Genomic DNA, 16299 nt, shown 5'->3' on the forward strand with positions numbered 1-16299 from the left:
TTATCATATCTGTCAGTGATCTTATGGTACTGAAGTTGATAAAGAACATCGTAATCTTAAAAAAAAAAAAAAGAAAAAAAGTCACCTCAACATGAATGAAGTTGATCCGTGTTCTGTGTTCATTCCGTTAACTAGGTAATTATCCAATATGTACTTTAGTTTGTGTTTGTGTGGATAAACCCTAAGCCATTTTGCTGAATGTTTGAGAATGATTCTCTTAGAGGACTTGGAAGAACTGAATCCTAGGCAGCACTAGACTTAGCTTTAATTGAGAGACTTGTCTTCCTCCCGTGCAAAGGAAGAGGAGTTCTGGTCACTCGGCTTCCACATGCCTACAGAAAACAGCAAGGCCAGAATCTCTTGCCCCCATGTGCTAAGTGTGTGATCTGATGCAGCATTCTTCATTAGATGCCTACCCTAACCTCTGCTTCTGTAGGTTTTCCTGGGGTAAGTTCTATTTAATTTACAAGGGGCTACAAGGAAGCATATTTGGGGACAAAAATTCATATAAAAATAAATTTTTTTTTCCTTCCTTAAGATTCCCTCACTGGTTAATCAACTTTACCTACTCTCCTTATCTGTGAAATGGATGCAGCTTTTTATGGAAGTTGATGAGAATTATTTTAGAAAGGTTTAGAATTCAGAGATGCTTTCTTGGCTAAAAGTTATTTTTATCAACGTCATTGAAGTCTGACCTGCTTTCACTAAGCTCTCCAGATACATATGCTTGGTTATAAAATACTTAAACGCACAAGGTAAATACTTCTTTTCTGATTGTTCTTGCAGCGTATTTTTTCCCCAAGCAGGCTTTTCCAAAGCTAATTTATCTGCAAAGAGACATATGCTTTAGGTCTGTACTTGTTAATTTACCTTGGAAAAATTAGGTCATCTTCAAAGCTGGCAGTGTGGCTTATAAACTTGGCAAATGGTCTAATTAAAAGCTTCTCTTAGATTAAAAAAAAAAGAAAAAATTATTAGTATCGGTAATGTTTTCCTTTTCGTGGTTTGTGTACATATAGGTATATGTCACTCCTCATGTTGCCCTAAAAGTATGTTGACTGTTAACAGTTCATCTCTTCTCTTCTACAGCTTCCAAGTCTGTTATAAACAGTATGCTACGGGACCCTTCTCAGATTCCAGATGGAGTTCTAGCAAATCAGGTCTATCAGGTATTAATCACAGCTGTCTATTTTCGGTGGCAGTGCTATCTGCCTAGCAGAGTAAAGGATTTTAAACCTCATTTAATTACTGTCATCATAAACTATCACTGAGGTCAGGGTGCACCATAAATGGCAATGCAATATTTGCGAGAAGAGCATTTCACTTTTTAATAGCTTGCTTTTATAGTGAATCAAAAGCATGTGATTTTTGTTTTCTGTGATTAAATCTTAACAGCCTTTTGATAGCTTTTTGTTTTTGTTTTTGTTTTCTAAAGAAAAGTAATTACTGCTTTTAGGACAGTAGTTTACGGGAGCCGTTTTGTAGTCACCCCAGACCCCTTCTTTGTTTTGTCTGCAGTGCATCGTGAACGACTGCTGTTATGGACCACTGGTGGACTGCATCAAACAGTATCCTTTCCCATAAAATTTTAGGTGCACAATTGACGAGCTCAGACTCAGTGGAGAAAATGTGTCTAGCTTTAACCTGACATAAAGTTCTGCTTCACAAAACACATTTCATACTCTCCTACTTTACATTCAGTCAGCTGGACGGTCACTGCAGACCATCCTTCCCTTCAGCTTAAGGAAAATCAGATGGGCCACGGGAGGCTGTCGGCTTGGCCGTTCTGCACAGGCTTAGCTCAAACTGCCGGAGTTTCAGAGAGTTTAAAGGTACAGAGTCATTGGGCACATAACTTACTGTCTGCAAGTGTAGCTCACCAGTTCAATGAACATTTAAAAAAAAGAGAGAGAGAGAGAGAGAGGGAGAAATGTGTATTTAAAATGAGCCAAATTCAGTTGGGTTTCCTAGAATAAATTTAGAGCCTAGAGTTCAAGGATGATGTGATTAAAATGCCACGCAGACCATCGCATCAGAAAGGGCAGTAGATTCTTGTTGCTTAAGTGCTGATTACAATCCACACTACCATTTGGATCCCTAATAAACAATTTTAGAGAAACCAAGCTAATTTTTCCCTCTGGACTGAACTTAAGGCTATGAAAACAGATGACCCAGTCATTCTTCATTAAATACATTGAGACTACCAAAGAGCTAATGCTTCTTTCTTGAAACAGGATTTGAGCAGTCACTACTTTATGAAGGAGGATGTGCTTCATTCATACATTTAGTAGTTTTATGGCAATACTAAGAAATTTGATAATCCTGGGTGAAAATGCTATTTAAAGGGCCAATAACTATTAATTTTTTAATGAAAATTATCATCCACCTGAGTCCACGAGTCTTGCATTTCTTAATACTGTAACAGCCTTCCTGATAGAGGTTTTGGGAGTGTGGGTAGCACTGTGACCCATTTCAGACTCAAGGCTACCAATCTGGAAGCTTTCTGTTGAAAGCCTTTTTTGCTGAAAGTCAAGTGCGTGTGTGTGTGTGTGTGTGTGTGTGTGTGTGTGTGTGTTTATCCCACCTTGTTTTCACAAAGGCTTAGAGTCTGTGAAATTTTTGTAAGGAACCTCACTCATTTTCTTTTTCATAAAGTTAACCTTTGAAAAAATAATCTCTTAACAGAGCCCTCTTATAAGAATATTCACTACCTAAGTTAAAACCCTTTACATATTTATCCTTCAAGTCTGTTCCCCCCAATGTAGTTTAAATTAATAAAATCACAGCACTGTCATAAGCTTGCCTTTTTATTAAACCAAATTGAAACCATACTTCTATTTTCAGTATAAAATTAATGATAGCGTTAGAAATTGTAGGAGTGCCAACCTCATGTTGCTACAGGGATAAAGTTTAGCACATTTGTATAACAACTAACACCATCTCAGAGTATCTGGGGCGGAATTACATGTTAATTTTAAAGCACATAAAATAGTTAAAAATCAATTTAAAGTTAAGGTTTTAAAAGCATAATGTCTTTTGAAGGATTGCATATTGATTTTAAATATAACTATCTAATTATATATGCATGGACTAAAGTATGAAGTCAACTGCTTTGTAAATGCCAGGAGGCTATTTTTCAGTAATAGTTGAGATGCTTACGGGAAACTAGATTGCTGTATTGCTGGCTAAGAAAATGGCTTGTGAGGTTATTTACAAGTTTTGCCCCATGGTCACTGCCATACATCAATAATAGGTATTATTATAGACAAAGTCTAAGTGTGTTCTGCTTACAGAGCATTATAAATTCTGTTCAGAGTATTTTCTTTACATTTTTGCCATCATTCATTTTCCTTTTTTGGCTGTGTTATTGCCGGTAGAATTTAATGTAGTACATGATATCAATTGATAATGATGTATGTCTATAAATTGCATTCACTGACTAGATTATAATTTTGCAGTTCCATTATGCCTATTGCTGGTAAAATTACTGTTTTTATAAGCTTTGTGTTCTAAACTTGTATTTTATATATGTTTATATCAAGCAAAGAGTAATCAAGAAGTATGTCTTTCCCAAATTTCAAATTGGTGATTGCTTTTACCATGCAGAATAAAACAAGCTGGGAAATTTATAGAGAACCAATTTTATTTTTGCATTGAGGTAGTAGTAGTTTCATATAATGTAAATATACTTGCATAGATGTTTCCTAGATGTATCCACAGGAATTACTTTATTTCACACTGAATAAAAATTAGTAGTTTTCCATGTGAGTGAAAATGCTATTTGTGTGTTGTTCTGATAATTTAGTAATGTTTACATTGCTTACTGTCGGTAAATTACATCATTTTGTAAGAAAGAAAGTACACATTTAGTAAATAGAATAGGTGCAAAAATCTTTTTACTCCATTATGAAAATGTTACATGTAGACATTTGTGTAAGTAGAATAAAGGAAATTGGTCATTTACAAATAAGACACCATGGAAAGCACAGTAGCAAAGCATATATAAATTGTTGTGCTTTCTTTTTCTTTTGGTGTCTACAAAATTTTTTCTACACAGCCATGTCCATCCACACCCCTCCTTCCACAAATAGAGTCACTGACACAAAAGGTGTGAGAAAGCAGCCACCTCAACTTTCCAAAGTGTGACTCTGGGACACAGCTATTACACAAAGACCTAAACAGAGTAGCAAGGAAAGATAATGATGCAGGAAGCTTAAAATGCTGTGGGTTTCATTTCTGTACCATCAGTAACCTCAGTTTCATGATTCAACATTTTAGATGTAAATAATTTACAACAATAAAAGTGAGAGCACATTTATGTGGATTAGAAGTAAATAATTTAGTTCTAACATGTGGGTTGCCCTAATAATGAGAGACCATTGAGATGTATTCATCAGATGTCTTCAGTGGACTCTATAAATGTATGAAATTTTGTGATTTGAACATTTTTGTTCCTTTATTCTGTTTCCAATTAGAAATTAAATAAACACAGCCATGTGCATGGTGAGGGGAGGAGACAAAAGAAGGAAAAATTGCAATGATGAAACCTTGGGGCTCATTTTGACGGTGGACATGAGTGGCCACATCTCTCAAATTATGATTTAAATGATATTTACCTATATGATAAAGGGCAGATAGTGCTCTAGGAATTTTTTAAACAAATAATGCATACATTTTGTTTCATTTAAATTGCCCTCTTGGAGTGCATGATCAGAATTAGAGTCTCTGGTAAGCTGAGGAGTTACACAACCAGGTTGCCATTATCCAATGGGGAATCAGATAAATAATACCAAATGCTTTTGACAGAATCGAGTACCAGCATAGGATAATGCTCTTTTTCAAACTTTGTGCAGTCTCATCCTTTTGGAAAATAGAGCAGAATTCCCAGTCCTATTCCTGATGTAATTATTTACCAGCCATGAGACCTTCAGCAAGTTCCTCAGCCTTCTTGAAACTTGCTTTCTGTGATTGTAAAAATGGGACTAATAATAGTACCTATTCATGTGATGGTGGTAAAGATTAAATAAGATGACACCCTACGTGGAAATGCAAATCAAAACTACAATGAGATGTCATTTCACATCTGTCAGAATGGCTAAAATCAACAACACAAGAAATAGGTGTTGGCGAGGATGTGGAGAAAAAGGAACCCTCTTGCCCTGTTGATGGGAATGAAACTGGTGCAGTGGAAGACAGTATGGAGGTTTCTCAAAAAGTTAAAAATAGGACCACCCTATGATCCAATGTTCACACTACTGGTCTTTACCCCCAAAATACAGAAACACTAATTCAAAGGGATACTTACACCCCTATGTTTATGTAGCATTATTTACAATAGCCAAGATTTGGAAGTAGCCCAAGTGTCCATTGATAGATGGAGGAATAAGATGTAGTGTATGTACACACACATACACACACACACTGGAATATTAGTCAGCCATAAAAAGAATGAAATATTGCCATTTATAATGATATGGATGGATCTAGAGAGTATAATGCTAAGTGAAATAAGCCAGTCAGAGACAAATAACATATTTCATTCATATATGAAATTTAAGAAACAAAAGAGCAAAGGGAAAAAAAAGACAAACCAAGAAACAAGACTCATGACTATAGAGAACAAACTAATGGCTATCAGAAGGGAGGTGGGTGGGAGTATGGGTGAAATAGGTGATGGGGATCGTGGAGTGCACTGGTGGTGACCACTGGTGATGTATGGAAGTGTTGAATCACCATATTGTACACCTGAACCTAATATATCACTAAGTGTTTTAACTATACTGGGATGACAATTTTTTTTTTTTTTTTTTTTTTTTTTTAAAGATTCATTTATTTGACAGATAGAGATCACAAGTAGGCAGAGAGGTAGGCAGAGAGAGAGAGAGGAGGAAGCAGGCTCCCCGCCAAGCAGAGAGCCCGATGTGGGGCTCGATCCCAGGACCCCGGGATCATGACCTGAGCTGAAGGCAGAGGCTTTAACCCGCTGAGCCACCCAGGTGCCCCTGGGATGACAATTTTTTAAAAATTAAAAAAAAAAGAAATGATAGGCTGGGATGTAGCAGAGGAAGTAGTAAAAATTTGGGGACTGTTCCATTTAGTTGTAAGTTGACACCAACAGGAGTTGCCCATGTATTGAGAGGAGTGTGGGAGCAAAGTAGGCATCGAGGACTCCTGCGTTCTGGTTTGAACAGGATGGAGTTGTCAGTAACTAAGACGGTAACGAAACAAGTGGCATGTGCATGTGTGAGCGGCAGAATGTAATGAATCTGTGAAACTATAACAATAAAATAACCAAAGTTTATTGAGGACTTACAAAAAAAAATTAAACCCCAAGTGTTTAACACCAAGGCTTAGTGTTACAGTATTTAAGAAATATTAGCTAGTAGCAATTAGTATTATTTTTTAATTATTAAATTTATTATTTAATAAATACATCATTAAAATTATTATTTTCGCATAATTAATTTTAGTACTTTTCAGGAAGTTGTATGGAGGTCATACAAAAGGCTTTGTTGTGTTCCACTCCTCTGCTTGGTACACTTGAACCATATGACTGTGTATGCATTCCTTTCTAAGCCTTGGTTTCCTCATCTGTAAAATAAGGATGATAATAACTAAGGAGGAAATAACATACATAAAGTACTTAACCCAGTACATAACTCATAGTCATCACGCCTAGACTTTACATGTGCCTGTGCATATCTATTTCTACCCATAAGACAGTGTGTGTGCACGAGGAAGGCTTGAAGCGTCCTCTGCACCCACACGCCCAGCACACAGTCCTTTGCAACATGCAGTATTTTCCTGCAGGGTGCCTGGAATTCTCAGCAAGTCAGCTACTTGGCTTCCTACATCACAGAGCATCACCAACCGAAGCCTGAAAGTGGAACAGAATCTAGAAATGCTGACTCTGGAACAAGCATGGATTCTTAGACGATTTAAGGAACTCTGTAAGACTGGAAACTCCTTTAAGGCAAAGCCTGGTTGGTATTCTTTGCTGCTCTTAGTTAGTGCTTAATAAATGTACTAGTTGAATTGAGGGATTTTTAACATAGTACAAAGGATGTTTAAAATGACTCCCCCTCCTTTCAAAAGAGTATCAGGTACACATCCCTTTACAAATCTTTAGTTGCCCAAATGCATGTAAACATTACAGAAATAAAATTCCAATAAATCTTTTAAATGAGGGCATGCATGAAATCTCATTCCTCAGAGATGTGGGGCTAAAGGTGGAAATAGTTGCTATGATTACTCTATTTTCCATTCCATCTCAAAGTAGAGACCTGGTATTAGCCTATTTTTAATTGTATAATTCCACCTGTGTTACCCTCCTTAACTAAAACTTCTCAGTGCCATTGGTCATGAGCATGAAGTCCTGCTAAGAGACATGCTTCTGGAGAAAAACCTGTCCTTCCTAGGTAAGTATCACTTACATCCCTTCTTGCTTGTAATATCTCCACGAGTGCTTAAATATATATTTTTAAAAATCTTCCACTCGCAGTTATTATGTGCTAAAGGAAGAGTGAACGATGATTGATGCTGTGCATGTTATCTTTTATTGATTTAGAACTGAGCAGGAACTCAGTTACCTAATCCCTATATATACAGCACATGCACAGGCTTGCAATTAATATTTTATAGAATAAGTGGCTGAAAAAATGCTTTAATATCTGTGGCAGTATTACTTTTGGTGTCATGAGATATTAGCCATAATCTAAGCCTTATGAGAAAGAAACAAAAGAAATATTGTCTATAAAATGCTTTACATGTTAAAAAGAATAATTAGAAAAATTCATGTTGGATATGTTTGTCTCACGTATGGAATCAGAGTGCACTTTTACTTGAAAGTCAAATATTAAGCTTTTATTATTTTTATGCGAGACATTAGTTGTCATTATAGATGTAGTGTGATTTTTAAAAATCTCACATGTATACATGGACATGTGTTTTTGGGTGATGCCAATATGGAATCTTTTTACAGATTATTATTTCTTTCAACATTTGAAGCATTAAAAGTAAGACTTGAAGGGCATACATGTGATAACTGATCACAGAAACCGTAAAGCACTCTAAGTGAATTAATTCCTCTTCTCCATTGTGATGTGATAATTTTAAAGGTTGTACACAAACCTAAATGTGCATTGTACACATCTGATATATGTAGATATTTAAGTCTGCATAGTGTGTTTTTTAGGTTGAAAAAAATCACAGAATATTGGTTTACATGCTTTTATTCCAAAAATGGACAAAGATTTGGCCAAGAAAAGTCCATTGGATGGTCTTACATCAAGTTGGGGAGGGATGTTGTAGACAGGCCTGCAAAAAGTCTGTTCTAAGTCTTAGTATTTAATATTTTTATTAATGAGCTGGAGAATGGAGTTGAAGGTATTATCAGGTTGTTGATAATTTTGAAATGGGAGATCTCATAAATATTCTCTAGCAGGGGCTAAAGAAAGTTGATTTAGGAAAATGGCCTCAAATTAGTGAATTACACTTCAGTATGTAAAAGTAACAAGTTTTTCATGTAAGGGAAGAGGAGCCAAAGGCCTACATGTCATCTAAACTGAGTTCGTGACTCCCTTAATTCTAGGAACTGTGTTAGACTGAATTGACCGTGGCTTGCAAAGACGTTGCAGAAACATGGCCAGAGTCATTAGCACTTGCATACAAGTTCAGAAAGGGGACTTCCTATTCATGGGTCCCATCTAGTTCTCAGTGTTATTGGGTCTAGAGATAACTATTTTATTAAAGTAAATAATAACTATTTTATTAAAGTATAACCCAAAGGTGATACTTAACTGATCTTTAAATGAGTTATAGGATGTTTAGCTGACTCCATGTAACATCAGTGTTGTTGTTAAGCATTTTCTTATCAGCATACAAAGAAGTTAATTTATTCTATGCATTTTAAGCATTGTAATGTAGTACTGAATTATTACAAGTTTATTTATAAGTTAAAGCATGAGAAGTCAAAGCCTTGTATGAAATATTGTTCTGGGGTTTTCTTTTACCTTGTGTATACTCCTTCAGAGTGATAAATTGGGTCTAAAGTACTGTGCCAGGTAAATTTAGATAGATTATCATTTAAAATTGACTACAGAAAAATATTAGTTTATAAATAGACCAGTAATCTGATGTTTTCTCATTTACATGTATACATCTTGAATTTTGTTGCAGAGCTATTACAAACATGTTTGTTTTACATTGATTCTTTTAGAAGCAAAAGTAAAACTGATCTCTCCCTCTCTCTCTCTCTCTCATTCTTTTGGTTTCTAATCTGCCCATTACTTTAAAAAAAAACAAGTATTCTTATTTTTACATATTAGCCCTTCTTAAGAATTACGACTTCCCTGAAAGTCTATCCCATTCTAAATTTTCCACCCATTGTGCTGTATATGTAATTTTATAAAATACATACCTTATATGACCTTTTTACCAATAGAAGAGAAAAATAAAAATAACCTTTATTTTAACACTAATAATTTTTTGAATTTCCTTGATCCATAACCATACTCTGAACAGTTGTTATGGCACAAGATTTAACCAGGCACTATTGGAAAGAAAAAAAAGAAGAGCGCTTTTCATTAAAGATTTGTATACTCATGGATTTATCCTATTTCATAAATGTATCCATTTGTACCTCTGTGGATAGGTGCATTGTATTCAGAGAAATCAAAGTTGAATAAATAAAGTTTAGTTTTTCCAACTAAAAAATATATTTTATTTATACATTTATTCATTTATTCCAAAAATAAGTTATTGAGTTAGGTACTATTTATTAGGAACGAAACATTAAGTCAGATGAAGTCCCTGCTTTTGTGGAATTATGGTCTAGTAGGGAGATAAGCTGTAAACAAATGTATACATTTAATTTCTAGCAATTTCTCAGAGGTCTTATAATTGCTTTATTTATTATTCATGCATTGTTTTCAGCTAGCTTTTGTTGAGCATGTTTTCTATACTAGTTAGCGTGAAGACGATGGTAAGCATTCTGTCCCCTCTTGATGCTTACACTGATGCACACTGTTGCCATGTCCAGCCCAGCAAGAATACAGTCCCATCTCTAGTGCGTCTCAGTAGGTGCTCACTTGATGGTCTTGATAATGAAAAGAAATACATTTGAGGCTGTTGTCATGCTATGTCTAGTAAACTTTTGCAAGAAAGGTATAGATTATACTAAAAATCAATAGGTACCCTTTACATAGAAGAAAATGCTACTGGCTCATAAGCTACTTTTCCTGAAGTGGTGATAGAATTTCACATAGGCATCTGTCCTCTCACCATCACCTTTCTGTCACCTTGTGTTTCTCGGCTGGCTAGTTGAGATCTTAACTTTGTTATCTTACCACTGTGCTAACCAGTCTTTTCTTCCAGTGGTTCAGCAGACATAATCTTTTAAGTACTTGCTTTGGGCAGGCACCATTAGGGTTAAGAAAAAATAAATAAAAGCTGAATCCAACATGGAGCCTCCCAGAAAAATTTCAGATAAGTTTCAGGTAAGTTTGTGTCAGTTCTTTCCAAGGATAGTGCTATAGAATTAACATTTCTTGATCAGCATTTAAAGTCTGAGATGTGAAGAGCCTGCTGCCGGCTCGTAGGTATAGATGCACAAAGAGCCCTTCTTAAGCTTTAAATTGAGCAACAAGCATTGTGATCATCCTTATCCCCTCTGCTAAGGGTCTGTTCCATTTCTAATATCAACAAAATAGAAAATGTACTTTAATGACTGGGGGAGATGTTTTGATTTTTCTCTCTCCAGTGATTAACGAGACCATGTCTTGTTGTCTCCCCTCACCCCCAGCCTCTCCCTCTCAGGGGTAAGGAGGAGCTTTGGACAAAAGGCAAGGGAGGAAGGGAAAACAGTGATAGTGAGAAGATGATGAGACTCTGTGCACTGTCAGAGACTGTGAAAGAGCTTATCCGACACTGGAGACAAACTGTTCATCCTCCATGGGCTGGCGTGTCTCCAGGTCAGGGGGACTTTCATTAGTGCCTTCCACAGCCACTGTCTTGTGCAAATTCTTGTTACATTTGGCTTAATAAGGATGGCTCTGGAGATACGGTATTCTTTCCAGTGAATGTTGCCCTGTTAGTAGAAGCTAACAATTATTTTGAGTGACACCTGAGAGGCAGTTGCTTTTTCCCTGCCCCACCCTCCCGTGTTTGGTCTTGCTGTATGACAAACTGGCATATTTTACACAGGTGCTTTTCTAGCATTCGTGTGTAACTCTGTAGGACTCCAGGAGGGTATAATCTGTAAAGCCAAGGAGACTTAGTGAGGGATGTCCCTTGCTGTAAAAAATTAGGATCTTTGTTTCTAGGAGTTCATCAGCTCCTGCTGCTTTATTCCCCACCTGAAGCAATAGTACTCTGTTGGGGGGGTGATTATGATGTGACGAACGGGGGATTATGACTTCAGGTGAAGAACAGGCAGCAGGAACAGATGAGATTTAAAGTGCTAAGGTTGTGTTTATGGGCAGATGTTAGCAGTAGAGAATAAGAGACTAGAAATAAAACATATGATTATATAGGCTAAAGGGAAATGACATGATTGGGTATTTCATAAGGTATCAAGTATTTAAATTCCTATCTCTCTGAAGGTTAAAACTAAGATACAGTTTTCAGAATAATGGGAATGTGATATTGGAAATGGGATATAGGGAACTGGGTCCTTCTTCCTTCCTAAGGACATTGTCATGGTGTGGGATCAGCTTACTCCCCTTACTGAATATGCTTGTGTGGACTTCTTCTTGGGACCAAGAGAAGAGAACCAGATCCATACATATATGCTGCTAGAAGACAACACAGGCTCTGGAACGTTGACGACAGCTTACCCTGTCCACTTTACTATAATAGTCTTTCCACTCTGGGCCCTTCCCTCCTCGTGGCTCTGGGTGGATAACTCATGTCTGCTGATTGTCTGCTTTCCTGGCCACTGATGAGATACTGGAACTTCTTGGTTATAACAAAAATCAAGTCAAACTACATTATACACATATTCAAGGATGTGTATCTGGGAAGTCCAAAGGAAAGAAGTTTGTTTCTGGTGTGTATAGAATCCAGAAGACAAAAAAATAATGTCATCAGTCTCTCTTTTCTGCCTCTTGTGTTCTTTTTTTCTATGTGGCTTCATTCTTAAGCAATGAAGATGATCCTTGGTAGTTACTTGTTGTCTATTCCTTAGACTTCTTAGTCCCAGAGACAAGTTGGTCAATCTCTTCAGCCCCATAATGCAACTGAGGAGGGGCTCTAATCTGCTACAACTGTCCACCCCCGGGGCTGATAGTTGGGGTTCACGTTATTGGTCATTCCCCAGAATCAGAATCATATCGTCAGAGTAGGATAGCTGTGCCAGACAGAATGGGATGCAGGACCAAAAAACTCAAATATCTCACTCCACAGAAAACTAATTACAGGTTGGAGCTTTAGTCCCCATGACGAAAAGGCATTGCGAGTCAAATCTGTTGTGTTGTGAGATTGGCCTCTAGAGTGCATGCATGTGTTTGTATGTGTGTAGAACCTTTTTGTGTCTCAGAAGTGCTAATATTCTTTTCTTCATTGAGATTCGTTCTGGGACAGATGGAGCTGGCCCTGCAAAAGGGTCTGACATCAAAAAAAAAAAAAAAAAAAAAACTTAAAAAAGAAAAAAAAAACTGGAGCAAAGGGTAGCGTTCAGCCATTCCTTAGAAGGTGGAGGAGTAGGAAAGTGTTCCATCCAATGCCCTTGTTCTGTTTATTGGAAACTAGCCCCAGCCAGTGCTTTTCCAACAACTTGCCCTTTTCACTCTGCCATTCTGATGTGTCCCTTCTTTTATGGCATTCAACCCCATATAGAAGAGTTCTACTTCTGTTGTTGATTTTCGTATTTCCTATCTCCACAGCCGCTGGTTGGCAGGGACCAGCCTGCTCTGCCCTACTTTGTACAGTCCTGGCTTTGTGACCTCCCATTTGTTTCCTGTCTTTAGGGCACTTCAGTTTTCACTAGTATTGTCCCCTGAAGACATAAGCAAAGGACAAGGTCAGAGCAGTCAGTTGTATTCCTTATTAGTAGCTTTGATAAGAGGCTTTGGGGGAAGAGATTGAAACTAATGGCTGTAATGAAGTTTGGGGTTCTCTGAAGATTTTGTTTATCTGTGCTGTGGGTCTTTCCATTAAATGCATATCTGTTCTGTATATCTTTGCCCATGGTATGCATATCATAGTAACATCTATTGCTGAAACCTTGCTGACTTCTTAAATTTGGTAGAAAAGACTGTGAAACTCACTCTTTGAGAACATAAAAATATGGATATGAAGGTCATAGCTCCAAGTATTAAATGAGACAGTGTTTTGGAAAACACATACACACACAAAAAAACAAAATCCTAGAATAGAAAAGATATACTGTAGTTTTCGTTTGTGTTCATGTATATCTTTTGCCTTTCCTCAATTTAATAGAAATGTAATAGGTGTTAAGACTCTTTTCATCATACAATGTATTTTAACCTAGCATTTTAGAAACCTTTGGACAAATTCGTAGATAAAAGGCCATGTCAGAATGTTACTTTTCATTTTCAGATGTCATGAACTGGAATTTTGCATAATTTTCTGGGGAAAAACTGTATTTCTTAAAAAATTTAAAGTCTTTTAATAAAACAAACAAAACCTCAAACCTTTCCTTGGTAGTCCTCATGCCCTTCTATGATTCTTAAGTATATGTTAACTAGTTTCAGATGTGTTTTGTTCTCTGACTCAAAATCAGCCCTTTATTTTAGAAAAAGAAATTGTGTAATTAGTACTTAATTGCTTTGGATATTTTGGGGCATTTAGAGGAGAGGGTAATTAAAAGGCCAGAGAAATTAAACTTTAACAGTGTTCTTTACGTATGTGTAATTCCTTTTTTAAATGCCCTCTAAAGGCAGGCCTGACAACTTAAAAATAAATGAAGACCTGGGTTGCTTTTAAAAATTTAACATCAGTTTTATCTGTGGATGTAGTCTCATTGATTTTTTTTTAAACTTCAGTTGGAGAGAGGGCCATGGAAATGCTAGAAATCAAGACATTATCTAGTTCATTTCCTCTTTAGGCACATGTCACCTAAATAATATTGGACAGATGGCCATCACCCCTCCTGTGCTTCAAGATCCTCCAGGAGGAGAATAAGAGTTTTTTGCTGCTTCATAAATGTCACACATGATCAAGTTTAAATATTTGCCATAATTAAAAGTGGTATGCATTCTGTTGGGACGAACTAGAACTTGGTTGATGTGGGTTTTTGTCTATATCTTTAGCTATCCAAGAAACCTAGGTCGTGGTGAGTCACTTCCTCCTCTGGGCCACTTGTGTGTAAGCTGAACTACTGGACTAGCAATCTCTAAGACTTTACAAGTTCAGAAATATTGTGTTTCATGAGTCACACACATTATCTAAAAATCCCACATTTTTGTGGACCTCAAGGCTAAGAAGTCTGCTTTTAAGCAAGAATATTCTGTTAATTTTGGTAATGAGCACTTGAATTGTGACATCAACAAGCTTACTAGTTACAAAATATATTGGGTGTTTTTAACATACACCTTAAATATGAGCCTTACTTCATATTTGCTATATTCAGTGAATAAGATAGTTATACAGGATTGGAGATTGATTTCATATTGATCCCCAACATTTTGGGAAGTAATACTAAAAGCACTATTCTTAAAGATTGCTATTACTCTTTTTTGCCTTTTCTTTTTTTTTTTCTTAGATTTTTTATTTATTTATTTGACAGGTAGAGAATACAAGTAGGCGGAGCAGCAGGCAGAGGGAGCGGGAGAAGCAGATTCCCCCTGAGCAGGGAGCCCGATGCGGGGCTTGATCCCAGGACCCTGAGATCATGACCCAAGCCAAAGGCAGCCGCTTAACCGACTGAGCCACCCAGGCGCCCCTTTTTTGCCTTTTCTAGCTAACATTCTTCTTCTTTTTTGCCTTAATTCTGATCTTTTTTTTTTTTTTTTTTTCCTTGAAGAAAACATTAGGTTACTGAAACATCCAATTTTCTACGTAGGAAGTTCAGAGAATCCTAAGTAACCATTTGACTCCAGTATGTACAAAGAGCTATAAAAACCTCGACAAAATGTGTAATTCTCAAGGAAAATATAAATTGCAAAATTGACTATTAGAAGAGACAAAAATTGAAACAGATTGGTAGCCATCAAAGAAGTGGGAAAAGTAACCAAAGAGCTACCCCACCATAGCGCCAGGCTCACATTGTTGTTTGTGAGGAATTCTGCCCATACTTAAAGGAATGGATGATACTAATGTTATTTAAATATTGCACATCAAAGAAAAAAGTAGGGAAATTTCCCATGAGTATTAAGGAAAGGGATGCAGTTCCTTCTTTGACGATTGAGCTGAATCTCAGAGCAAATAGTTGGGACCCAGGATGAAAGATAGCAGTAAAGATACCAAATAAATTGTGGGCCACACTGTTGTCCCTGTGCCTTGTTGATTAATGAGAAATTAAATCAGGAAAGAAAGTTATTAAGTCAGTCTAGGTTGGCTTTGTAGGAGGCATGAGTATTCCTTAAAATGTAGTTGTGTTTTATTCAGTTAGCCATTTGAACATTAAATACAAAGCATACGTTGGTGGTATGAGTGGGGCAATGAATAGGCTTTAAAAAATGAAAAGAAAACACTTCCCGTCTTCAGAGCAAATGCTTTGCACCCAGTATGTGGGAAACAAGGAATAAGCACAGTAAGACAAGGGAAAGAAGCCAGAATGAACAGAAAGGAAGAAGTGTGGGCTGGTGACTGAGCCATAACCTCTAGAACATGGAGTTGGAACCCCAAAAAGGTGGTCCACCATACCCCATGGTTTGGATAATGATGTTGTGGAAGGAGTCTTTCAAGGTCTGGAGCTCAAGAAAGGAGCATAATACAGAGGCCAGGAAATCAGACCAGATGGATGGGGCCGACCTTAAAAATCTCCCAGGGGGATGATCCGTGATAGGAACAAGGCCACCTGCTCATGATGCTACTCCCTGTCCTTGTGCTGTCATTTCCTCTGAACTTTGCCCGCATTGTTCCCTCCTTCTTTCTTAGGAAGTCTAGGATGGAAGTAACAGTGTGAATGTTGAAACAGGGGTGGTAGGGCAGTGAGAGTTTACTAAATAAAAGAATGGGGAAGAGACCCAGTACCTAACACGGTATTTCAAATATGTGTATTAACCTCTTAAATTTTTTTTTTTTTTAATGGGATGTCACTAGTGGTGAAACAGATTTCTAGAAGCTATCTTTTTGGGTACAGTTACTATAGGATCGACTTCAAACTGAGAAGGAGTG

At 37.0% G+C, this 16299-nt stretch overlaps 1 protein-coding gene across 5 annotated transcripts in view; it reads left to right on the top strand.

Annotated features, from left to right (window-relative positions):
- The window catches only part of CDIN1 (CDAN1 interacting nuclease 1), a 212335-nt gene that overhangs the window by 91603 nt on the left and 104433 nt on the right, over positions 1-16299 (top strand). For all 5 annotated transcript variants that reach the window (XM_046010362.1, XM_046010363.1, XM_046010359.1 and 2 more), the window contains 3 exons: positions 1090-1169; positions 1519-1568; positions 7351-7418. In XM_046010362.1, the coding sequence (XP_045866318.1) occupies positions 1090-1169; positions 1519-1568; positions 7351-7418 (198 nt within the window). The remainder of the gene's footprint in view (positions 1-1089; positions 1170-1518; positions 1569-7350; positions 7419-16299) is intronic.

This window comes from Meles meles, chromosome 6, assembly GCF_922984935.1.
Source record: "Meles meles chromosome 6, mMelMel3.1 paternal haplotype, whole genome shotgun sequence".
Lineage (NCBI taxonomy): Eukaryota > Metazoa > Chordata > Mammalia > Carnivora > Mustelidae > Meles > Meles meles.